We start from the raw sequence: 25,831 nt of genomic DNA on the forward strand, positions 1-25,831 counted from the left end.
TTCACATGGAATCCCTCCCGTTCATTGTTTCTTTGAACACAAGAGCATTCCATCACCAATAGATACCATAATTTGTTCAGCCATTTCCCAATTGAAGGGCATCCCCTCATTTTCCAATTTTTTGCCACTACAAAGAGCATGGCTATAAATATTTTTGTACAAATCTTTTTCCTTATGGTCTCTTTGGGGTATAAACCCAGCAGTGCTATGGTTGGATCAAAGGGCAGGCAATCTTTTAGTGCCCTTTGGACATAGTTCCATATTGCCTTCCAGAATGGTTTGATCAATTCACAACTCCATCAGCAAAGCATTAATGTCCCAATTTTGCCACATCTCCTCCAACATTTATTACTTTCCTTTGACAAGCAAATACTTCAAAGAAAGGCAATGTGGGGGAATCAAGAAGATGGGGATAGCTAGGTGGCACAGTGGATAGAGCTCTGGACCTAGAGTCAGGAAGACTCATCTTCTTTAGTTCAAATTTGGTCTCAGACACTTACTAGCTGTGTGACACTGGAAAAGTCACTTAACCCTGTTTGACTATTTTCTCATCTGTAAAATGAACTGGAAAAGGAAATGGCATATCATTTCAGGATCTTTACCAAGAAAACTGCAAATGGAGTCATAAAGAGTTGAATAGGACTGAATAACAATGGTCAAAAAGATAAAGATTCAAATCCATCTCAGATATTTATTGTCAGTATGACCCTGAACAAATCTCTCTTCCTAGGTCTCAATTTCCATTTCTGTAAAATAAGGAGGTATAATGAGATGACTTTTAAGGTTCCTTCCAATCTAAGTCACAGATCCTAAGGATGCTATGTATAAGGTCTTGATTTAGAATTCCAGGGCTAGGAGAGACCTTAGGGATGATTTAATCTGCCCTGTGGAAACTTACAATCTAAATGAGAAGGAAACCTCTAAATGAGGAGGCAAAACAAATTAAAACAATATAAATGCACAAATGTAAAACACCATGCAATTAGATCATAGAATCAAGAATACTCTAGAATTATAAACCATAGAATTAAGCAGGATGACCTAGTTGAAAGAAAGCTTATCTTAGGGCTCTGGAGTTGATTCTGCCACTAATAAGCTATATGAATTTGGGCAAATTATTGCATCTTTATGAGACTCCTTTTCCTCATCTTTAAAATAAAAGGGTTGGATGAAATGATCATTTAAGGACCTTGTACCTCTGAAATGCTATATTCTTATAGGACCCCCCCCCCCCAGTTGGAAGGGACCACAGAAATCATTATTTTATAGGTAATGATTTACTTTTACCTATCATTTTAAAGCTTATAAAGCCTGTTCTACTTAGCATTCTAGTAAGGTGGGCAAAGAGATGGCTCAGTAGATACAGTGCTGGGTCAGGAGTTAGGATAGAACTAAGTTCAAATCCTCTCTACTTATTTAGCTGTGTGACCCTGGGCTTTTCTTTTTTGTTTTCTCTTTGCCTTAATCCTCTGTTGAAGGAAATGTTAAACTCTTTCAGTGTCTTTGCCAAGAAAACTCCATAATGGGGTCATGAAGAGTCAGACATGAACAACAAAGCAGGCAAGCATTACCATTTCCATTTTAGAGATGAGAAAACTGAGATCCAGAGCCTTTAAATCATAGAATCCTATATTTAGACTAAAATGGATCTGAGAATTAATTTACCTTCTTATCATAAGATTGGGGAAATTGAGGCACAAAGAAGTTAAATGGTTGATGCAGTGTGAAGTTAGCAGATCCAAGTAAATAGTATACATGATGACTTCAGTGATGTAAACAGAAAACAGCCACCACAAAACAATCAAAAGAGAATGTTTTGAAATTACAAAGAACAAGCATGGCCCCAAAGAAGAGCTATGAGAAGACACCTCCCTCAAGGGTTTTCTAAAGATAGGTTATGGGTGTGGAACATTGCATATATTTTCAGACTGACGTTTTGCTGTTTTCTTTCTTCCTATTTTTCTTTTTTTTTCCTTCAAAAATATTATTTGAGATATGAGATACTTCGCTAGGAGGGAGAAAGAAGGGATGCTTGGGGAAATTCTGGTGATTTTAAAGCAAAAGCTACCAATAAAAATGTATTGTTTTTAAAAAAGCTAAGTGTGGGAGTTCTAGGTTCAAATCTGGCCTCAGACACATTCTAGCTATGAGACTTTGCACAAGTCACTTAATATTCTTTGCCTAGCCCCTACCACTCTTCTGCTTTAATACAGAAGGTAAGGGTTTGAGAGAGAGAGAGAGAGAGAGAGAGAGAGAGACACTAAGTGACTGATCTAAGATTACCCATATCTGAGGTGAAAGTTGATTTCAAAGACTGATGTCTTCCTGACTTCAAATCCAATGTCCCATCTTCTTACATTATGCTGCCTCCCCAGGAATTAACTGACTTATCCCAAGACCGCACTACCAGTCAGCAGTAGATTCTGAACTAGAATACAACTTTCCTGATGTTCGCGCCTTAAATAAATTGAATTCATAATTTAGAAGAATTGTTTTCCTACATTTCATTTTGAAGGAAAAAAAGTTGCAAAAAAAATTCCTATCAAGAATGTATTTTAAAAATCCAACTTCTAGGAGATGTCCTAGGATTGGTCTCCATTCAGCATAATCTCCTACAAAATGCAGTTCTCAGAATGATGACTCTTGGCCCTGAAAGATTCTTGAGTCTTTGGAAAAGCATAGTCCGATTCAGTGGTTGATGCCTTATAAGGCAGGAAATGAGACTATAGAGGTATTTTGAAGGGATTTTTCAACAAAAGTTAGAGCAAAAACACTTTCTTGCTCAGGCCCTTCAATCCCCCCTTCCACCACTGCCCCATACATTTCATGATAATTATTGTATATCATTAATTGTTGCTAAATGATTTATCCTCATAAGGCAGGGGTTCTTAGCCTGGGGTCCACAGTCTCCCAAGAGGTCTATGGATAGATTTCAGGGGCATCTATGAATTTGGATGAGAAAAATATTACATCTTCATTTTCACTTATCTCTAATTGAAATGAAGAATTTCCTTTGTTATGAATTGTAAAGATTCATTAACCTGGAGAATAACCTGCTTTCTGCCTCTTTCTTCCCCAGACTGATTGGCGTTGCAACAATATCACTGAAGGACTTGATAGGTGGCCAGAGTCGATCTCTTCCTTATAAACTCATATCTTTGGTAAATGAAAAGGGTCAAGATACTGGGGTAAGTGTTTTCCTTCTTTTATCTTCAGTGTGCATATGAAAGGTTTTATAGAAGAAATATGTGCCTGTTCTATGCATAAAGCAAAAAAACTTGCTCTGAGATGAATGAATGGATAAATATTAAGTGTTGACTATGTGCAAAGAATCATCTTAAACACAGAGTATATAATAAGCAGAAAAAACATGACAGTCTCTGCTCTAAAGAAGTTCACATTCTAATGGGGGAGGCAATACACACTGAAGGTTTCAGCTAGTAATCAGATGGAAAGATCCCATGATCCTTATGGTATAGCATAAAAACAGATGGTAATGCATCTTCTTTAATGTCATTTCCACTACTTAAATCATATCAATTTCTAATGTGTAACCATTTGCTAGTGCCAAGGACTTTGGTGGTAAAAACTTTGTTTTCTAGGTCTTCAGTCACTATGACTGTTAAAGAGGCAGGGGCTGTAGGATCTGTAGAAGCAGTTGCCAGGCTGTATCATGAAAAGGGACTGCTTTCCCAAATATTGGCTGTATTGGCTGTGAGGACTGGGCTGGAAGTGGAGTGTTGGTGGTATACTGCCATTCTTAGGCTCTTGGGTTTACCTGCCTGCCAGTAACTGTTGGTCAACAGTTGGGGATTGGTGACATTGAGGAAGGCAGGCCCACTTTTTACAACAACTTCCTCAACCCCCACCTCACTCCCACCTTCCCCTTAGTGATGGCTGTCAAACCTAGGTTGGGAGGCACTACTATTTCTAAGGCCTTTGGGTTTAGGATCTTCTTGTATCTCCACTGGAGTTGATCAATCAACAAACATTTATTAGAAATCTACTATATGTCAGGCACTGTGCTAAATGCTGGGAATAAAAAAAAAAGACAAAATATAGTTCCTGCCCTAAAGGAGCTTACAGTCTAAGGGGGAGGTGGTAAGCAAGGGGATAGTGGTGGCAGGCAAGATTGGCAAGGTTCCTTGGCAAAATGGGTTGGCTTCAGAGTAGGTCATCAATACAATCAAACAACTAGTTTACAAATTTCATATATCTACATCTGAGTATATATAATGAAAAGAACCTCTACATGGCTATATCTCTGTATGCCTAACCATTTGGAGGGTTGCTTATCTTTATGGGGATATGCTTATCCCTACATTTTTCACAGAATTTAGATCATTCGTTAGCAATCTGCATTGCCTTTGGATACACAGGATAACCCTTTCTTATGGTATTGTAGCTAAACTTAGTCTGATTTCATAGCATGTGTCTCCTTGAAGGAGCATTGTTATCATAGAAATCTCATCTAGAAAGAGTTTATTGGGTTGGGTTACAAACTATCTAAGAAGTGCATATGAAACTGTGTCCTTCTGTCATATTTGACTCTGGATCACTCCCACTACTGATTTTTCAGCTTCTGTGCCATATCTAAGCCTTGCTAAAAGATAAATTCAAAATGGGCGGGCCAGGCTAGAGTCTTTACAAGTTCATTTATGCTTGTTTGTTCCCTCTTTGTCTGATTTATAAGACAATGTTACCATTCATTCATGTCCTATTAACTTCTTAGCAACAACCACCCAGTTGGTTATATGAACATTGACTGTTATGCCTCCGGTCCTTCTGGCTCTCCTAGCCTTTAGAATCAATGAGCTTAGGTCCTTCTCTTTCAACTGGGAAGACTGCCCATCATAGATGAGATATATTCTCTCTTCTCTGCTATCTCCTTTCCCTGGAAAAATGCTGCTCCTGCCATGTAGATTCCTACAGCCTCCCAATGGACTTCAAGAGAGGAAATGCATTGATTCAAAAGCCCGGAAATGCCCTAAGGATGCACTGATTCTGTCTGCTACCATTTATTTCCCCTCAGGCTACAATCGATCTGGTGGTTGCCTATGATCCACCAGCAGCCATGGCAACAAATCCAAATGAACTAAGTGGGATCACCATAGAAGGCACGGGAGGTAAGCTAAGTTTTTGTCTGCTAGTATTGAAAATGTGAAAAGAGAGTAATCCCTTACAGTTATCTAGTATATGATAGTTTCTATTAGTTTCTCATGAATTACTTCATCTGATTCTTACAGTCACACAATAAGTTAGGCAGGGCAAGTCAAAGCAAGAATTATTATCCCTTTTTAATAGGAGGTAATATGAAACAGGTTCAGAGAGGTTAAGGTCAAGGTTACTCGGCTAGTTGGTAATGTATCTGGGATCAGAACCCAAATCTTCTAACCCCTGGCCCTTCTTTCCATATCCCAATAGTGCTTCTTCTGTACTGTCTACCATCCATTTCATGAATGTTAACCTTGGCTTTTATGGAAGGGAAAGGAAGGTAGCCAAGGGGTCCCCCCTGCATGGTAGGGAAATTGACCATGTTTTCTTCTTAACTATAACTAGGTTAGGGAATTAAATTAAATCAAGCCAGACTCTAGGGATGGTTAGATAGTTTTATCTGGGCTAGGAAAATAAAGTTTTGGGAAAGCTAGAGAAAGTTTGATCTCTGGCAGCTTTGCAGGGACCAAAGCTTTCTGGGGCAAAAGGCACTCCTTTCGTTCTGGGGAAAGGGCACTCTGGGAAAAAAGGCTCTTCTCTGGAAAAGGCATCAATATCTATGCTTCTCTCTTCTTTTGTACTTTCTAAGACACCTCCCACAAAGCAAGTGGGAGGTGTCTGAGGAAGTTGGGGTAGAGAGTCCTGGGAGATGTAATTTCCCAGGGTTCAAATCCATTTTAAAATGCACACTTCCCAACTGAACTTAACTTCTTTGAGGGCAGAAATCAGTTACCTTCTATCTTCTACAATGCCTAATAAGTACAGTGTTTAGTTTAATGCAGAATTGATAGACTAGTGGGTGAATCAATTTTTCCACCCTCATTGGTAATCCTTTTAAATATTACTTACTATCAGACCTGTCTTCTGCTGGAAGAAGTTGCCTTAAAAAAGGGGTAGCTAGATGGCTCAGGGAATTGAGAACTGGGCCTAAAGACTCCTAGGAGATCCTGGGTTCAAATCTGGCCTCAGATACTTCCTAGCTGTGTGACTTTTGGCAAATCACTGAAACCCCATTGCCTAGCCCTTACCATTCTTCTGCTTTGGAACCCATAGTATTGATTCTGAGATGTAAGGTAAAGGTTTAATAAAAGAAAAGAAAAGAAAAAAGGAAGGAGAGGAGTCCTGTAGGCAGAACTATAGGGTTTGATAATCAATAACTTTGAAGTATCTCTGGGATTCTGCCCATAAGACCTTGTTCCTGAGGCTACTCTTCCATAATAAGGGGTACATATCCAAATTTGTGCTTAAAAAGTTGATTTAAGGGCACATTTTGTGAAGCTAGTCCCAGACACTCTTGTTTGATACAATTCTGCTAGGTGTCCTATAACCACTGTGCCATCATTTCTCTGAATAGATAATACTTTGGCAGGAACACATGCTTTGAATGGTTCCTTCCAGAAGTAGTGATGGGGTCATACTGAGTCATTCACGCTCTTACACAGACCTCTCCCTCCCTTCCCTTTGCATCAAACATTGTTGTGAGGCTAAGATATTATTTCTCTGTGTGAAGCTAACTTTCTGGGGATTAAATCCACACCCTGTTCTCACTGGTGCTAAGCTCTAATCCATTGAGCTGCCTGGCTCAGGCATGTCAGTACAGTGGAGAACATTTTGACAGTGAACTTGCTTCTCTCAGAAGGGTGTGGTTAACAGAGCCTTGAGATCTAGCCTGAATGAAGACATTTTAGACTATGGGGCCCCAGAAAGAGTTATGCAAAAATGCAAGGAACATGTGGCAGCTAGAATAGGGGAGGGGAGATGATTTCCAGCTGAATTCAGTGTTCTTGATGGAACAATGCCAAGAGTGTTCCCTTTAAACCCAAACTCATTCTCCAGGGCAGTATTTGTTTGATGCCAAATAGTTTTCTGTCACTTTAAGAGCAAATTTCCTGCTAAAATATGTCTTTTATGTTAGGAAGCAGCAGGAATAGCTCTAGCTTTTTCTACCCCTGACTGCTATTGTTTGAGTAGAATGATTGCAGAATAGCATTGTCTATAACAAGGCTAAATCCTTGCTGCCTGAGCCTGATTTCTCTTCCTTCATTACTTGCCTTTCTCCAACAAGACAAATATTTATTGTCTGTGCATTTAGCACTACTAGACATGCCAATCCATCTTTTTTCCTCCCCTCCTCCTTAGTTTCTCTAAGAGTGTGGAATTAGAGAAGTACCTCTTTTCTCTGACTGTTCACCCTTTCCTGAATCTGGGGGACAACTTTACTTAACTGGCAAAGTTCATGATGGAGCTCCAGGCATCCATGAGATGCAATCCATTTCCAATCGGGTCCCTGGCTTGACTGGAGGTTAGAGGGACCTTTCGAAGCCTCTATTTTCTTTCTCAAAGAAGCATCTTGGTTCAAATCCTGGCTCTTACTAACTACTGGTTCCTCCTCTGTAAAATGAGAGGGCTAGATTCTATGATTTCTAAGGTCTTTCCCATCCACTCTAGGATTCTATGAATCTGTTTCTTGATCTGTAAAATGAGGAAATTGGACTAAATTCGTTCTTAACCTAGAGTCTGGGAACTTAAGAATATCTTTTTTTATAACTATTTCAACATAATTAGTTTCCTTTGTAACCCTATACATTTTATTTTATATATGTAAAAGAATGATTTTGATAAGGAATCCCTGGGTTTCAGCAGAGTGTCAAAGTGGTCTGTGACACAAAAAAGGTTAAGAATCTCTCAACTAGGTCATCTCTAAGGTCCCTTTTTATCTAAAAATCTGTAATCCTCTGAGTCACATTACCTCTAAAAGAACAAAGTTCTTTAATTCCTCCACTCCTTGGGTGTAGTTACTAACTTCCTAGCCAAAGTTGGAGAGGGGAGGTGAGACTCCCCACTGTAGGATTCTGTTTTGTTTTAAAAAGCCACTTCCATTAACTCCTCAAAGGTAATAGAACCAAACTACTGTCAGGGACTGAGATCAGGATCCTTTATACTTTTTAAGAGCACAAAGGGTTCTAAATAATAACACTTGAGAACTGCTGGCCTAAAGGGTACAAATGGCTTGTCCTAGTTTATCACTGAGACAGATCTCATAGTGGTCAATACACCGTTGGCAGTCTGGTGAAGCTTATGGTATCCTTCTCCGAATAGTCTATACAAAAACTGAATAAAGGAATATAGTTAGAACTACAAAAGAAACTACTTGAATTGAAATAGTTATCAAAATAGTTTTAAGAGTTCAGGAACCCTTGTACTCTGATCTTGTTTAGGTGTCTCATTTTCCCAGAAGAGGAATCTGAGGCCCAGGAATGGGAAAGGGCAGTTTTAAATTTGTACAATGGCAGACCCAGGATTCACACCCAAGTCCCTTGACTCCAGAGCCAGTGCTTTCCCCACTCTATCATGGGTCAGGGTTAAAAAGCTTTACCAAAGAATGAAGGAAAAGGTGAAAATGAAACAAAACTAAGTACAAAGTTCCAGATGGTCAAATTTACAAAAACAGAATTCTTCCACTTAATCCCATCTGTTGATATTTGAGAAGCCTGACTGAAAATTCTTCTCTTTATTGCTCCCTGGAATTCCCAGTCCCCTCGAAAATAAATAGGCAATGGGAGAACTAGAACCCATTTAAGGATTCTTGTCTGAGGGAAGTGCCCTAAACTATTAAACCTATGCACGAGTGCATTTACGTGTCAGTCATTACCCAGGGTATTCTATTCTTGTTTATGCTTAAGGAGAACTTTTTAAAAAGAGAAATTAGAAAAGACTTGAAGGGAAAAAAACTACATTTTTTTTTCTCAAGGTCATTATGTAGATGCAAGAATGCAGGCTAGATGAGGAAGGGAGAATGGGTCACAAAGAGGGGAATCATGTCCTCCATAGGAGAGGGATGGGAGAATGGGGGAAGGGACAGTTAGCATTCTCCTGATACTATCTCTTTATATATGCATTCTTCTCTTAGAACTCAGGGAACTTATGTCCTCATTCTAGCATTCCCTTGCAATCAGTTCTTTTAAAGCCTTCTAGGGTCTTCCCAGGAGGAAGCTATTTTCTGGAGATCAAAAGGTTTCTGCCTTCCCAAGCCTTGGTTATGACACATGCTAGAGAGATTTGGAAGAGGGAGGAGGGAAATACAATAATTTTGGCCTGGAAGTTGCAATGAAATTACAAATATTTCTACTAAGATATCTTGGAGAGAGGCAGTGTACAATAATGTGTTGGACTTGGAGTTAGGAAAACCCAGGTTCTAGCTTCAGATACTATGTGTGACTCTGGGCAAATCACAGCCTCTCTGTGCCTCAGTATCCTTATCTGTAAAGTGATGAGATTGGACTCAATGATTTCCAAGGTCCCATTTAAGTCTATGGTTCTCTAATCTTTTATCTTTCCCCTTATGCCTTCTTCCAAGCTCTGGTATTTCAAAAGTGTGGATGCCCCTACCATCATATAGATCAAAACCTCCTTATGCTTTAGCATATGGTCTTCATGATTTGCTTTGGCTTTATGACTATAGAGTACTCAAGACTGGTATAGTGTAGAACTTTGAATCAGGAAGGCCTAGGTTTGAATCCCTCAACAGGCTGGTTATAACTAACCTCTACAAACCTCAGTTTTCTCAATTGTAATATGAAGAAAATAATTCTTATTGGTAACTACTTGCCAAGGTATTGGGAGGCTCTAAATGGGAAAGACTGGAGGTAAAGAATCTTCATAAATTTGTCTTTGCTGGTCCTCCATGTCCAGCATGGTACCTATGATCTGTCTCTCATCTTAGTAAGAGATTATGCTCAGCTGCAACTGCCATAGGCTGGGTCACCTCCATGCCATGGCATGCCATCAGAGGAGAACTGTAGTATGGGAGGTAAATGCAAAATCAAGAGTTATCAAAGTTGTCAAGGGCTGCTAGATGGCATAGTGGATAGAAGGTCAGGTCTGGAATCAGGAAGACTCATCTTCCTGAGTTAAAATCTGGCTTCAGATACTTCCTAGTTGTATGACCCTGAGCAAGACATTTAACTCTTTGCCTCAGTTTCCTGATCTATAAATTGATTGAACTGGAGAAAGAAATGTCAAACCACTCCAGTATCTATCTTTGCCAAGAAAACCCCAAATGAGGTCAGAAAGTGTCAAACATAACTGAACAAAACTTGAGGTTGTCACCCTATCTTTAAATGGATCCTGGCAATGTTGGAAAAGCAGCAACTTCATTGGCAGAACCATACAATTGAAAGAGACCTTTGGTTACCATTTTGTTCAACCTATTCTTTGTTATAGGTAAGGCAACTGGAATATAGGTAGATGGAGTGACTGGTTCTTAGGCAGAGGGCTAGTTAAAGGAAGGACCAGTGTTTTCTGTCTTTTGAGCTGTCAATATCTATGTGCTTTATTTAGTAAAGATTAAAAATAATTTCCTCTACAACTCAGCTGCTGCCCATCTCAACCTCCTCAGCACCTTGAATACCTTCCAAATACATAAAAGGCATATATATGTAAAGGAAGCATGTATCTATATTGGGGTGTTGAATTGGGGTGAAATCTAGTTTGTTACATTTCTTTTTACCCAAGATTGATGACCTAATTAGTGAAGACAGCAAAGATGTATTTGAAAGAGTGCTGAACTTGGAGGCAAGGAACTAAAATTTGTGTTTTGACTCTGCTATGTATTTGATGTGAGTGTTAGGGAAATCAGTGCAAAGTCTCAGAGCCTCAGTATTATCATGTATAAAATGTGGATAATGATCTGGGCATGACCTAGCACAGATTGTGCAAGTGATCCAATGAGATAATGTATAAATGATACTTTGTCACCTTAAAGTCCTAGTAAGTAAATGCACATAACTGAGAATGTGTGAGAGGTAGCATGACTTGATAAATGAAGCTGATATTGAGCCAGAAAGTCTGACTTCTGACACATATTGGCCTGGGCAAATCACTTAAGTCTCAGGGTTTAAGGGTGTCAGAAAAATAGAAATGGACCACTAATCCTGTAGGCTACATTTTGAATTAGAAAACCACCTCTTAATCTTTGTTCTTTTGTATTTTTATTTATTTTGCTAAATATTTCCCAAATATATCTTAATATGGTTGCTGCCATACTCTAAGAATTTAGGTTTCCACAGATCTGTAGTTGGTGGAGGGAGTTTCCTGACCACAGAAGTCCCTATGCTGATGAAATAGTAGGTTTAGACTTGATCCTCATCTATAATTGAGAGACAGTGTATCATAGTAAATAGAGAACTATATCCATGTACTCTACTTCTGATAACAGATGGTAGAATTAGGGGATCCAAAAAAAGATGTTAACAGGTTAGAGCATTGTCTGATGTAGTTACATCTAATCAGATGAAATTCAAAAGTAATAAACAAAATTTTACACTGGATGTCAAAAAAAAAAATCAACCTTGAAACTATAAGATTGGAGAGGCACAAGTAGAAAGCAGTTATCTTGAAAGAGATCTGGAAGTTTTAGTGAACAATCTTAATATGTTAGCAGTAAGATATGACAGCCAAAAAGTGAATGTGATCTTGGGCATTATGAAAGGCATAGCATTCAGGATAGTGGAGTCCAGAGACTTGAGGAATGTTGAGATCTGTTCCTCTGTTCTCTAAGTTCTACACATTCTGTAAGTAGAATGCTGAATGAGGTCAATGAGAAACCAGCAACAGAGAAGTTAAAATTGGACTTCCACTTGGAAATCAACTTCAGTTGTATTTTTCCATTTGTCAGTGTCCTCAGTTTCCAAAAGATCCCTGATTCCAAAAGATAACCTCAGAATAATTCTCATAAAAATTTGTATCTTCTGATGGCAGATCCTATTTACATACATTCTTCACTGGGCCCATCTTCTACACTTACTTCTTCCTGCCTCATTGAGAATGTCAAGATATTCCTTCACATAAAATATTTTTTAGTATCAGAATCCCTAAGTAGTGTCCTAGATCAGCACCCTGGAAGATTTCATTTACAAGTGCAACTTTTCTTAGGAAATACAGAAAAGAAGAGACTGGGTAGAACTATTTATATCAGAGGAGATTGTGTTTGGGTACTTAAAAAGGAGGAGTCCTTGCCCTTTATTACAAGCTTGGTCATTTCTTAACTATGTGACTTTTTCACATATTAGAAGAAGAGGAAGAAGACACATAACTGAGAATGTGTGAGAGGTAGCATGACTTGATAAATGAAGCTGATATTGAGCCAGAAAGTCTGACTTCTGACACATATTGGCCTGGGCAAATCACTTAAGTCTCAGGGTTTAAGGGTGTCAGAAAAATAGAAATGGACCACTAATCCTGTAGGCTACATTTTGAATTAGAAAACCACCTCTTAATCTTTGTTCTTTTGTATTTTTATTTATTTTGCTAAATATTTCCCAAATATATCTTAATATGGTTGCTGCCATACTCTAAGAATTTAGGTTTCCACAGATCTGTAGTTGGTGGAGGGAGTTTCCTGACCACAGAAGTCCCTATGCTGATGAAATAGTAGGTTTAGACTTGATCCTCATCTATAATTGAGAGACAGTGTATCATAGTAAATAGAGAACTATATCCATGTACTCTACTTCTGATAACAGATGGTAGAATTAGGGGATCCAAAAAAAGATGTTAACAGGTTAGAGCATTGTCTGATGTAGTTACATCTAATCAGATGAAATTCAAAAGTAATAAACAAAATTTTACACTGGATGTCAAAAAAAAAATCAACCTTGAAACTATAAGATTGGAGAGGCACAAGTAGAAAGCAGTTATCTTGAAAGAGATCTGGAAGTTTTAGTGAACAATCTTAATATGTTAGCAGTAAGATATGACAGCCAAAAAGTGAATGTGATCTTGGGCATTATGAAAGGCATAGCATTCAGGATAGTGGAGTCCAGAGACTTGAGGAATGTTGAGATCTGTTCCTCTGTTCTCTAAGTTCTACACATTCTGTAAGTAGAATGCTGAATGAGGTCAATGAGAAACCAGCAACAGAGAAGTTAAAATTGGACTTCCACTTGGAAATCAACTTCAGTTGTATTTTTCCATTTGTCAGTGTCCTCAGTTTCCAAAAGATCCCTGATTCCAAAAGATAACCTCAGAATAATTCTCATAAAAATTTGTATCTTCTGATGGCAGATCCTATTTACATACATTCTTCACTGGGCCCATCTTCTACACTTACTTCTTCCTGCCTCATTGAGAATGTCAAGATATTCCTTCACATAAAATATTTTTTAGTATCAGAATCCCTAAGTAGTGTCCTAGATCAGCACCCTGGAAGATTTCATTTACAAGTGCAACTTTTCTTAGGAAATACAGAAAAGAAGAGACTGGGTAGAACTATTTATATCAGAGGAGATTGTGTTTGGGTACTTAAAAAGGAGGAGTCCTTGCCCTTTATTACAAGCTTGGTCATTTCTTAACTATGTGACTTTTTCACATATTAGAAGAAGAGGAAGAAGACACATAACTGAGAATGTGTGAGAGGTAGCATGACTTGATAAATGAAGCTGATATTGAGCCAGAAAGTCTGACTTCTGACACATATTGGCCTGGGCAAATCACTTAAGTCTCAGGGTTTAAGGGTGTCAGAAAAATAGAAATGGACCACTAATCCTGTAGGCTACATTTTGAATTAGAAAACCACCTCTTAATCTTTGTTCTTTTGTATTTTTATTTATTTTGCTAAATATTTCCCAAATATATCTTAATATGGTTGCTGCCATACTCTAAGAATTTAGGTTTCCACAGATCTGTAGTTGGTGGAGGGAGTTTCCTGACCACAGAAGTCCCTATGCTGATGAAATAGTAGGTTTAGACTTGATCCTCATCTATAATTGAGAGACAGTGTATCATAGTAAATAGAGAACTATATCCATGTACTCTACTTCTGATAACAGATGGTAGAATTAGGGGATCCAAAAAAAGATGTTAACAGGTTAGAGCATTGTCTGATGTAGTTACATCTAATCAGATGAAATTCAAAAGTAATAAACAAAATTTTACACTGGATGTCAAAAAAAAAAATCAACCTTGAAACTATAAGATTGGAGAGGCACAAGTAGAAAGCAGTTATCTTGAAAGAGATCTGGAAGTTTTAGTGAACAATCTTAATATGTTAGCAGTAAGATATGACAGCCAAAAAGTGAATGTGATCTTGGGCATTATGAAAGGCATAGCATTCAGGATAGTGGAGTCCAGAGACTTGAGGAATGTTGAGATCTGTTCCTCTGTTCTCTAAGTTCTACACATTCTGTAAGTAGAATGCTGAATGAGGTCAATGAGAAACCAGCAACAGAGAAGTTAAAATTGGACTTCCACTTGGAAATCAACTTCAGTTGTATTTTTCCATTTGTCAGTGTCCTCAGTTTCCAAAAGATCCCTGATTCCAAAAGATAACCTCAGAATAATTCTCATAAAAATTTGTATCTTCTGATGGCAGATCCTATTTACATACATTCTTCACTGGGCCCATCTTCTACACTTACTTCTTCCTGCCTCATTGAGAATGTCAAGATATTCCTTCACATAAAATATTTTTTAGTATCAGAATCCCTAAGTAGTGTCCTAGATCAGCACCCTGGAAGATTTCATTTACAAGTGCAACTTTTCTTAGGAAATACAGAAAAGAAGAGACTGGGTAGAACTATTTATATCAGAGGAGATTGTGTTTGGGTACTTAAAAAGGAGGAGTCCTTGCCCTTTATTACAAGCTTGGTCATTTCTTAACTATGTGACTTTTTCACATATTAGAAGAAGAGGAAGAAGACACAGGAGATGAAGATACTGCATTCAAAGTCATTGCCCCAAGGGTTCCAGCAACAAATATTTCTGAAGCCCAGCTGGCCAGGAGGATTACAAAAGGAAAGAATACCCGAAAGATCCTTTCCAATAAGCCACAAGACTTCCAGGTAATCAGTGGCAGAACAGAAAATGGGATACCTTGTTAAAAATTTAAGTAAAAACCTTTCTCTCCATGTAGCCTGATGTGTTGAGAACACCATATTTATTTTTTTCTCCTAGATTCGTGTTAGAGTGATTGAAGGGCGCCAATTAAGTGGGAATAACATCAAACCAGTGGTCAAAGTCCATGTCTGTGGTCAGACACATCGAACAAGAATAAAAAGAGGGAATAATCCATTTTTTGACGAAGTAAGCAGTTGATATAGTCTAAATTATGATATTTCTTAGGAAAAATACAAATTTTATTGCATTATGTGCAATAGCATTATATACTGATGTCATAAAGTTATATGCTGAATATAGACAGCTAAAAATGACATTATCTGATGAGGCACTAATTGGGCAATAGGCAATAAAGGCAATAAAAGCAAAAGACCCAAAGAGAAAGATGGGATCAAAGTGAGCTGACAGCATCTTGACTTCACAGAAGAGGCAAGACTTTAGCTTGTGGTTGAAAAGTGGGGTGAACACAAAAGGTAGGAATTTATTGGAAGAAGAGGGCATTCCTAAAAATTGGAATAGCTTGAGTGAATGGGGTATATTGGGGGAGGAAATTTTCTTAATTTGGATCAGTTACATGCCATCTTAATTTGAATGAAGATCTGTGTTGTGTAACTGCACAGGTAAAGTGTAGCCAGATTATAGATCTTAAAAATAATACATAACAATTTGATCATAATCCAACCTTGATTAAAAGAGACTGATCACTAAACTCTCAAGACTTTAGCAAGACCCTAAGAAAAATTTTCACATTCCTTAATTGACTTACTGAAAAATCTAGAGACCAAAACAGATAAAATCAGAATCAGAATTATAGAAGTGAGCTTGATTAACACATTCTTAGTGTCTCAACAGCTAATTTAGTTATTTTACCCTCAGTAACTAATTACTGGCATTGAAATAACAAAAAGTATAAAAGGAGTCATTGAGACTTTAGGGTTTAATTTTAGGCTACTGAATAATAATAATAATAATAATATTGCCTTAAATTACAAATCATTTTTATAAATATTATCTTATTTAATCCTCAAAACAACGCTGTGAGATAGGTTCTATTATTATTTCATTTTATAGATGAAGAAACTATGACTTGTTCAGGATCACACAGCTAGTTAAGTGTCTGAAGCCAGATTTGAACTCAAGAATATGAGCCTTTTTTACCCCAGACTTGATATTAAATGTCTGAGAGACCAGGTCTCAACTCACGTTTTCCTGACTCCAGATCCATTGTTTTATCTACTATGCCACCTAAGTACCTCAAAATAGCTTTGTCATTGTTCAACCATTTTTGGTCCTGCCTGACTCTTTGTGACCCTGTTTAGGATTTTCTTGAGAAAGATACTGGAGTGATCTGTCAAAGAGGGTTAGGTGACTTGCCCAGAGTCACACAACTATTAAGTGTCTGAGGCCAGATTTGAATTCAGGAAGATGAATTTTCCTGGTTTCAAGCCCGAAATTCTATCTACTTCACCACCTAGCTGCTCCTTGAAATAGCTAATAAATACTATATGGTTAACGAATCAATTCTGAAAGAAGAAACCTCACAGATTTGCATGTACAAAAAGTGATAATTTCCTCTAAGGCACTGGGACTCATCCACAATGACAAAAGTTGGTTTTAGGGACTTTTTAGTTTTTATTTTTAGAGTAAATAGATACATTAGATAATTACCTTTTTATTCCTTTACTTCAAGTAATAGTTAATAAATTTTATAAAATATAATACTTGGAGTATTGAACATTAATTTTAATCCTACATATATAATTCCAGGTTTATAAAAACGTTCTTGTTTGAGAGTAATTTTAGGATAAGAAACTTGCTACCTCCCTGAATCCAGAAAATGAACTGTTTGGAGAAGGCACCATGGAGATGCCTGCAGAAACCTCACACTGCACCAAAAGATCCAGAATGAACTTTGGGATGTAGTGAAATTGAACTATGGGGGGTTGAACACATTTATTTTGTATGTACACTCTTATGCCAAAGGGGACTGTCCCTTAATTGGGTTTTTGTCAATGTACCTAGCAATCATTGGTTTTGTTCTTTCTCTTTTATTTCCCTTTTCTTCCCAAATTATTGTAATTTCTCCTTAGTGCAATATTGTATGTACCTCTAGTTAAAGATCTTTAGAGATATAAATTGGTTATGTGTACTGATTCCATGGGAGAACTAGCCATGTAAATCTGGGAGATTTCTGCATGCTCATTTTCCATGGGAATCACAAGGTAGATGGTGCAATTAATTTCTGTACCCTAGAACTCCAATTCCCAACATCACATGTTCCTTCTCACATTATGTGCTGAAGTAGGGAGGATATAAATTTGATGTAGCCCCGCCTCTCATGCTTTCTTCCTGTGATCCCATTTGGTGGAGGTGGAGTGAGGTGAAGGGCATGAGAATTTACTCATGTGACCTTAGAGACACAAAATATAAGTTTATATAAATAAAATGGAGAGAAATTTTATCAAACTGTCAAGATAACACAAGCCTCAAAACACAGTTTGCCTAAAATATCCAGGGGCTTGGTGGTTTGAATTAAGCAGTTACTACCTTTAATTTTGGGCAGCTAGGTGGCACAGTGGCTAGAGAATCAGGGCCTAGAGTCAGGAAGACTCATCTCCTTGAGTTCAAATCTCACTCCAGATACTTAATAGTTGTGTAACCGTGGACAAGTCACTTAACTCTGTTTCCCTCAGTTCCTTATCTGTAAAATGAACTGGACGAGGAAATGGTAAACCACTCCAGTAACTTTGCCAAGAAAACCCCAAATGGAGTCACAAAGAGTCAGACACATCTGAACAATAACAAAACCTCCAACTTTGTTTTACTTGGTGTGGCAGAGTAGATGGTTTGAAATTAGGATTTGAAATTAGGAAGTTTCAGGTCCTTCCTCTGATTTATATGGCCCTTCAGGGTTTGCAACCAAGGCAGTGTGAAGTAGACAAAAAACTGGCCTGAGAGTCAAGAGATCCTGGGTTTTAGTCTTGCCTCTGAAAGATCCTGACTGTGAGATCATGGGCAAATCTCTTTACCTCTCTAAGCTTATATTTACACATCTACAAAATGGAGATGATACTATCTATAAATCCTGCTTCATGGAGTTGTGAAGCTCAAATGAGATAATGTATGAAAAATACTTTGTAAGCCTTTAGGTGCTATATTAATGTCAACTTTTATTATTATCATACTTTTAGTTTATAGGATAGAGGCTGCATAGGGACTGGGGCTGTGATTTCATTGGTCTAGAAAAGTCCTAGGTGAGGAAACTCCCTCTACCAATAAAGTTAGACATCTTTTCTGCAATTTATAGTCTTAAAGAGCTGAGTCAGTATTTATCTGGCTTGAACAACTTAATGTGATTAAGTACATGACTGTTACTTGGCTTTTTTTCTTCTTATATCCTACTCTACAGCTGGAATTTTTTCCCCTTATTTTTTGTCTTAACAGTTATTTTTCTACAATGTCCACATGACCCCTCTTGAACTGGTTGATGAGACAATAAGCATTCGGGTAAGAAAAACCAAATGTTTATACACAGGTTATAAGCATATACAGTTACAAAGTCTATAAGTGGGAATTTTTCTCTATTTTAGGTATATGATTCCCATTCTTTGAGAGCAGACTGTCTGATGGGAGAATTTAAGGTTGGTACCAAGAGAATACTTATATCTCACTTCAGTGCTGCAAAGAATCCCAAAGGGAGGGCCTGATTCTCTGCCCCATCTCAATTTGCTTCTTTTAGTGAATCTCAAAGTCATTTTACCCTGGTATCATGATATTCTCTGAAGGGAAGATATAATGGTGCCAGGGGAGAGATATCAGCAGAGAGCCTTTAATGCTAAATTTTGGTTGGTAGTGAAGTGTAGAACTTAGAAGTGGCTCTAGAAAACAATTCTTACATTTTAGGGCTTATCACCTGTGTTGGTCCCCCATGTATTAAAGCCACTGAATGAGTAGTGATGCCTATTGGTCCTGTATGTCATTGGAATGCTTCTAGGTCAGTGGGGGAAGCCCATCCTGCTGCCTCTTTTATTACAGCCTCCCTCCATGGCAGTAATTATTGTCAACCTTCTAGTGAAGGTTGGGCAGGTGCCATGGAGGTAGGCCAACCAAACCTGTAAAGAATGGCAGGATGCTTTTTTGAATATCTGAAATTCAAGGCACATAGTTTGAGGACATATTTCAGGTTATTCCAAATATAGCAGGTATTTCATTGGAAGACCATCTCTCAAGGATGATGTAAAAGAGATTCCTACATGAGGTAGGAAGTTGGTCTAGACAACCTCTAGTCCCCTCTTTTACTTTCTGGATTCTCTGATTAAACATGATAAGGGGAATATGTTTTTTTTTTTAAGATTAATTTCAAAATCATTTAAATGCTTCTTTTTTTTCAGATTGATATTGGTTACATTTATGATGAACCTGGTAAGTATTCTCATTGTCTTGAATCCTGGATTCCTCACTTCTCCTGCAGATAAGGCATCTTTGTGAAAGGACTAGAAAGTAAAAGAAAAAAATCATGGAGGGGGCCTTGAGTCATCTGAATAAATCAATTGGAGCTTGAATGGTTAGAGCTCAGTTTCTCAGAATATGTAAGCAGAAAGAGGATTTATTCATTTGGAGTAGACATTTTTACCTTACCTTGACAAATTTACAAGAGTAGTTAAACAAGGCATCTCTGGAATTCTTTTAAAAAAAAAAAAACCTTTCCTTCCATCTTAGAATAAATACTGTGTATTGACTCCAAGGCAGAAGAGCAGTAAGGGCTAGGCAATGGGGGTTAATTGACTTGCCCAGGTCATACAGCTAGGAAGTGTCAGAGGCCAGATTTGAACCCAGGACCTCCCATCTCTAGGCCTAGCTCTCAATCCACTGAGCCACCCAGCTTTTTCCTGGAACTCTTATCAGATGCAACTCAGAACAGGAAGGCAAGGGACCATGCTGGTATTTCTTCAGGAATTTGTCTGGAACCAGAGATATCCATAATGGCATCCAACTATTTGAAGACAAGCTAAGGAAGTTTTGAAGGATGAAGAACAAACTCTCTAAAAAGTTGTTGTTGCAGGCAGCTGGGTGTCTCAGTGGATTGAGAGCCAGACCTAGCGATGGGAGGTCCTGTGTTCAAATCTGGTCTCAGACACTTCCTAGTTGTGTGACCCTGAGCAAGTCACAACCCCCAATGTCTGACCCTTACCACTGTTCTGCCATGGAACCAATACATACTATTGATTCCAAGACAGAAGATAAGGGTTTTAAAAAAGTTTTTTTTCCCCAAAAGATTTTAACCCCAGACCAACCAACATTCCTTTAATTTCTCCTTGCTTGGAAGAGGATTCCATTTTGCCTTTCTCTTATTTTTAGGTCATGCTGTCATGAGAAAATGGCTTCTTCTAAATGACCCTGAAGATATAAGTTCTGGTGCTAAAGGTTACATGAAAGTCAGCATGTTTGTCCTTGGAACAGGAGATGAACCACCAGTGAGTATTTGTAGAGAAAGATTCTATTTTTCTACTTTTCCCCAAGTGAGGATGGTCACAAACTAAGCAAGTGTGCAATGGAGGAGAGAGTCAGCTCTTAGGATAACTCTTATTTGATAGTTATTGAAATGTCAGTGAGACTGATCCTAGAGCCAAGGAAAGAGAGCTACAATAGGGTAGGACCATAGGATTATTGATTTTGACCTGGAAGAGACCTTATTTAAAAAAATTTTTTTCCATGTTTACATGATGCATTTTTTCCCTTCTCCTTTTCCATCCACTCTCCCAGAGTCAACAAGCAATTCCACTGGGTTGTACAAATGTTATCAATTGATACCCATCTCCATATTATTCATTTTTGCTATAGAATGATCTTTTAAAACCTAAACCTCAAATCACATCCCCATATATACATGTGATAAATGATGTCATAAGTTTTTCTTTTGCATTTCTACTCCCATAGTTATTTCTCTCATTGTGAATACCATTCTTTCACATAAATCCTTCAGGAGTTTCCTGGCTTGTTGCATTTCTACTAGTAGCAAAGTCCATTACATTGGATTATTCCACAGTGTTTTACTTTCTGTGTACAATGTTCTCCTGGTTTTGCTCATTTCACTCTGCATCAGTTCAATGAGGTTCCTCCAGTTCACATAGAATCCTCCAGATCATCATTCCTTACAGCAGTAAGGAATCCATCACCATCACATACCATAATTTGTTCAGCCATTCCCTAATTGAGGGACACCCTTTCATTTTCCATTTTTTTTGCTACCACAAAGAGCATGGTTATGAATATTTTTGTCCAAGTGTTTTTCTTTATTATCTCTTTTAGGTACAAACCTAGTAATGGTATTGCTGGATCATTGGGTGTGTAATCTTTTAAAGTCCTTTGTGCATAGTTCCAAATTGCCTTCCAGAATAGTTGAATTAATTCACAACTCCACCAGCAATGTATTAGTGTCCCAACTTTGCCACATTCCCTCCAACATCTATTATTTTCCTTTACTGTCATATTGGCCAATCTGCAGTGTGTGTGAAGTGATATCTTAGAGTTGTTTTGATGTGCATTTTTCTAATCAGGAGGGATTTAGGATACTTTTTCATGTACTTATTGATAGTTTGGATTTTTTTCATCTGGAAACTTCCTATTCATATCCCTTAACTATTTGTCAATTGGCAATGGCTTAGTTTCTTGTACAATTAACTTAACTCCTTATAGATTTGAGAAATTAGATCTTTGTCATTGGTTTTTGTTATAAATTTTTTCTCAATTTGTTGCTTCCCTTCTAATTTTGATTGCATTTGGTTTTGTTTGTACAGAAACTTTTAAATTTAATATAGTCAAAATTATTTTACATTTTGTAATGTTTTCTATCTCTTGCTTGGTCTTAAATTCCTTCTTTTGCCATAGATCTGACAGGTATAATATTCTGGAAGAGACCTTGGAGGTCATTCACTTCATCCCCTTTATTTTGTAGATGAACAGTTGGGGCCCACAGAGGATAGTGACTTGCCCAAGTTTTTGCCTATTTGAGACAAGATTTGAATCAAGGTGTTTCAAACTCCAAGTATAGTGCTTTAATGACTACACTGTGCTTTCCCACATCACATAATTTATTGTCATTCTTCCCATATTCTTTCCTCTGAAGATACAGGCATTCTCTTGTCTAATGGTGGTAATTGGCTCTATGAAAAGTTATCCTTGGGCTAAATGGCATTGTGTTTCCTAGCAACTGATTTTAAACAACCTTTATTAAATACCTATCATGATTTAGACATGGACTAGGCCATGAACTTGCAAAGACAAAAACCAAATGGTCCCTATCCTCAAGAAGCTTACAGTCTTCTAAAGGGATATAACATACACCCAGATAAGTAAATACAATATGGTGCAAAGTAATTTCAAGATGAAGAGGGTATTAGCAATGAGATGATCAACAGGAAAAACCTGGGAAGGAAGGCAGCATTTGAAAGTTGACACCTCTGAAACTTATAGTCTTAAAAACCTGAGTGAATGTATGTTTGGCCCAAAGGAACAAATCAATGTGATGAAATACAGAATTCCAATAGGGTTTAAAAGAAATATAGAGATTTAAAGAGATTCAGGTAGAAAATGAGTGTCTCCCAGAGCCTATACTGAGGGATGGCAGAAGGTGATGGAATATGTTTAGCATGTCCACTATGCTAGAGAAAGTATAGAAGGGGAAAAACATGAAATAACATTGGAAAAAGTAGATGGGACACATCGTTAAGGGCTTTATATACTAGGCTAAGGATTTACTTCAGCAGCAAATTATATGTCATGAAGATTTTTGAATGGAATGGGTATTGACATAGTCAGATCTGTATTTTACAAAGAGTAATTTGCCAGCTATATGGAGAATGGATTAGAGAAAGCCTGGATTCAGAGACAAATTAGCTGGCTATTGTATTAGTACAGGCAAGAGGGACTAAGATTCTATATAAAGATAGAGGAAATTTACATAGCTATTTACATATTTAAAAATACATATGTATGTATATATATATATATTTACATGGAGCAAAAGTGATGGATACAAAAGAATGATTCCTATGACTTGGCAATGTATAAGATATGAAGGATAAGGGAAGGTGAAGGGTCAAGGATGCTTCCAGGGTTTTAAACTTGGTGACTAAAACTGGCCTTTTAAAATTAGAAAGTTTAGGGGAATATGTATGGTTTTGAAAATGTTGCATTCAGAAATGCATTAGAAAAATATATGATCAATCATGTCATGTGATGGGTATATGATTGGGGTTTTGATGTTAAAAGATCACTCTACTGCAAATATGAATAACATGGAAATAGGTTTTGAACAATGATACATGTATAACCCAGAGGAACTGCTTGTTGGCTTCAAGAATGGGGAGAAAAGAGCAGGGTGGGGGAGGAGATCATGAATATTGTAACCATGAAAAAATATTCTAAATTTAAAAAGGGCGGGGGAGGTTGAGTTCTAAGTTGTCTTTGGACACCCAAGTGAAAATGTCCAGTAGGCAATTAGTTCAAGTTACAGGAGTAATAGGGTAAGAATTAGAGTGGAGTTTGGGACTCTTGCATAGAGATAAGAATCTAACACATGAATGGATGAGATCACCAACTTGGAGAGAAGAGAACAGACACCTGTACATAGTGGGCAAGAATAGGATGATGACCTAGCAAAGGAGGCTGAGAAGAGACTGTTAGACTGGTAAGAGAACTAAGAGTCATCAGTAACCACAGAAGGAGAGAGTCCCAGAGGAAGGGGTGGTCAAATGTCAAAAACTTTAGAGAAGTTCCATCCAATGAGCCCTGAGAGATTACTCTAAGTTCCCAGGAACAGTCTTATGATTTGGCTGACCATAAAAGTGGTTTCATGACATCATGATGGGGGCTGGGGACACTACATCAATGAGGTTATAGAGAAGCGATGTTGCTCACAGCAGTGGTATGCAGGGTGTGTCTGTATTCTATCCAATCTCTTTTAAACCATAAGCCTAAGGGTTCCTGATTTTTTTTCAAGGATTACTTACCAAGACCATAACCACACTATAGAGGATTTACAAAATACCTTTTAGTTCTAGATCTATGATCTATGGTCTCTATAAGTAAAGGGAGTTTCCACAGTTTTTAACAGGTACTAAACCAGCCTCAAAGCCCTGAAACAATCCAATTATTATTTTTTTTTAAACCCTTACCTTCTGTCTTGGAGTAAATACTGTGTATTGGCTCCAAGGCAGAAGAGTGGTAAGGGCTAGGCAATGGGGGTCAAGTGACTTGCCCAGGGTTACACAGTTGGGAAGTGTCTGAGGCCAGATTTGAACCTAGGACCTCCCTCTCTAGGCTTGGCTCTCAATCCACTGAGCTACCCAGCTGTCCCCCATCCCAATTATTTTTCAAGTCCAATTAAAACAAAACTTCTCACCCAATAGAGAAGCTGATGGTGTATACAACTACAGGGCTACTAATATGTCTTCAAGAGTCAAATGTCAAAGGGCATTTATTGCTCTACTTTACTCGCTATTACACCATAAGGAACAATAAACAGGATGAATTCAGAAAAACATGAACTGATGCAAAAAGAAGTGAGCCGAATCAGGAGAAAAATGTATACAGTAATAGAAATATTGAATTAGATAGGGGTTGAATTAGATAGCATCTTAGGTCCCTTTCAGGTCTAGGACTCAAAATTTATAATTCTATGGTATTTGGGAGACCCTACCCCTGTAAGGAATGGATGTGAGATGGTAAATTTTAAGATGCAGAAAAATTGAGAGCATGAGAATTAACCTCTAACCCATGGACTTCATCCATGGAAAGAAACTCTCAGAATTGTTTTTTATTTTTGTCTTTGTAATTCTAACTATAGGAGGAATATGGTGAGAATTTAATGTTTGTTTGGTTGATTATAATGGAACCATTTGGTTTTTTGTAGGCAGTGCTTTCTATATGTATAAGATTCTGGTGCATAATTTTTAACTATGGGTCCTCAACAGACAGAGAAGAGAGATCGAGATAATGACAGTGATGATGTGGAGAGTAATTTGTTACTTCCTGCTGGAATTGCCATGCGGTGGGTCACTTTCCTCCTGAAAATTTACAGAGCTGAGGATATTCCTCAGAGTAAGTACTCACTATATCTTGCCACTGAAATTGTGGGGTAGTAATCTTTATAATGAAAGATGGTTGTGTTAAAAAGGATCTGTGTTAAACACACATACACACACACACAGAGTTTTTCATTCTAGTCCTTTTAGCTAGCTGTGGGACTTTGAACAAGTTATTTCACTTTTTCAATCCTTAGTTTCCTTTTTTTGAAAAATGGAAGGAGGACGGGCCAGGATGGAGTGCAACAAGGCAGAGAGAAATGATAGGAAGATTGATGGACTCAGAATCAGTTCTGGCTTACAGTTCTGGCAACCCTTACTAACCACATGGCATAGCCAAATCATTGATCTTCTGAATCTATTTTCTTATCTATAAAATAGAGAAAATATTATCTCCCTTGCTACCTGCCCAGATTTGTTACTAGAAAGTACCTTATAATCTAGGGAATGCTGAAGAAAGATGAATTTTTACCATTACCAACTCCTCCAGTATAATTCAAATACAGACACAATATAGTTTCTTCAGAAGTATCTTCATTTAGTCATTGGAGAAGGATCCCACATTCAAAGTTCCAACATCTTTAATAATGTTTCTAGGTGACTTTAGGTTTGTGTGATTCTTAATTCTCTGTCCCCAC

The 25,831-nt window shown here is 37.7% G+C and overlaps 1 protein-coding gene across 5 annotated transcripts in view; it reads left to right on the forward strand.

Moving 5' to 3' along the window:
• The window catches only part of MYOF (myoferlin), a 166,170-nt gene that overhangs the window by 51,820 nt on the left and 88,519 nt on the right, over positions 1–25,831 (forward strand). For 4 of the 5 annotated variants that reach the window (XM_056802419.1, XM_056802423.1, XM_056802407.1 and 1 more), the window contains exons 4-12: positions 3,080–3,188; positions 5,033–5,126; positions 14,896–15,053; positions 15,166–15,294; positions 18,553–18,615; positions 18,699–18,749; positions 19,500–19,530; positions 20,467–20,582; positions 25,083–25,209. In XM_056802419.1, the coding sequence (XP_056658397.1) occupies positions 3,080–3,188; positions 5,033–5,126; positions 14,896–15,053; positions 15,166–15,294; positions 18,553–18,615; positions 18,699–18,749; positions 19,500–19,530; positions 20,467–20,582; positions 25,083–25,209 (878 nt within the window). The remainder of the gene's footprint in view (positions 1–3,079; positions 3,189–5,032; positions 5,127–14,895; positions 15,054–15,165; positions 15,295–18,552; positions 18,616–18,698; positions 18,750–19,499; positions 19,531–20,466; positions 20,583–25,082; positions 25,210–25,831) is intronic. The other variant, XM_056802413.1, reaches the window with a different exon arrangement.

This window comes from Monodelphis domestica, chromosome 1 (genome assembly GCF_027887165.1).
Source record: "Monodelphis domestica isolate mMonDom1 chromosome 1, mMonDom1.pri, whole genome shotgun sequence".
In the NCBI taxonomy this organism is placed as follows: Eukaryota; Metazoa; Chordata; class Mammalia; order Didelphimorphia; family Didelphidae; genus Monodelphis; species Monodelphis domestica.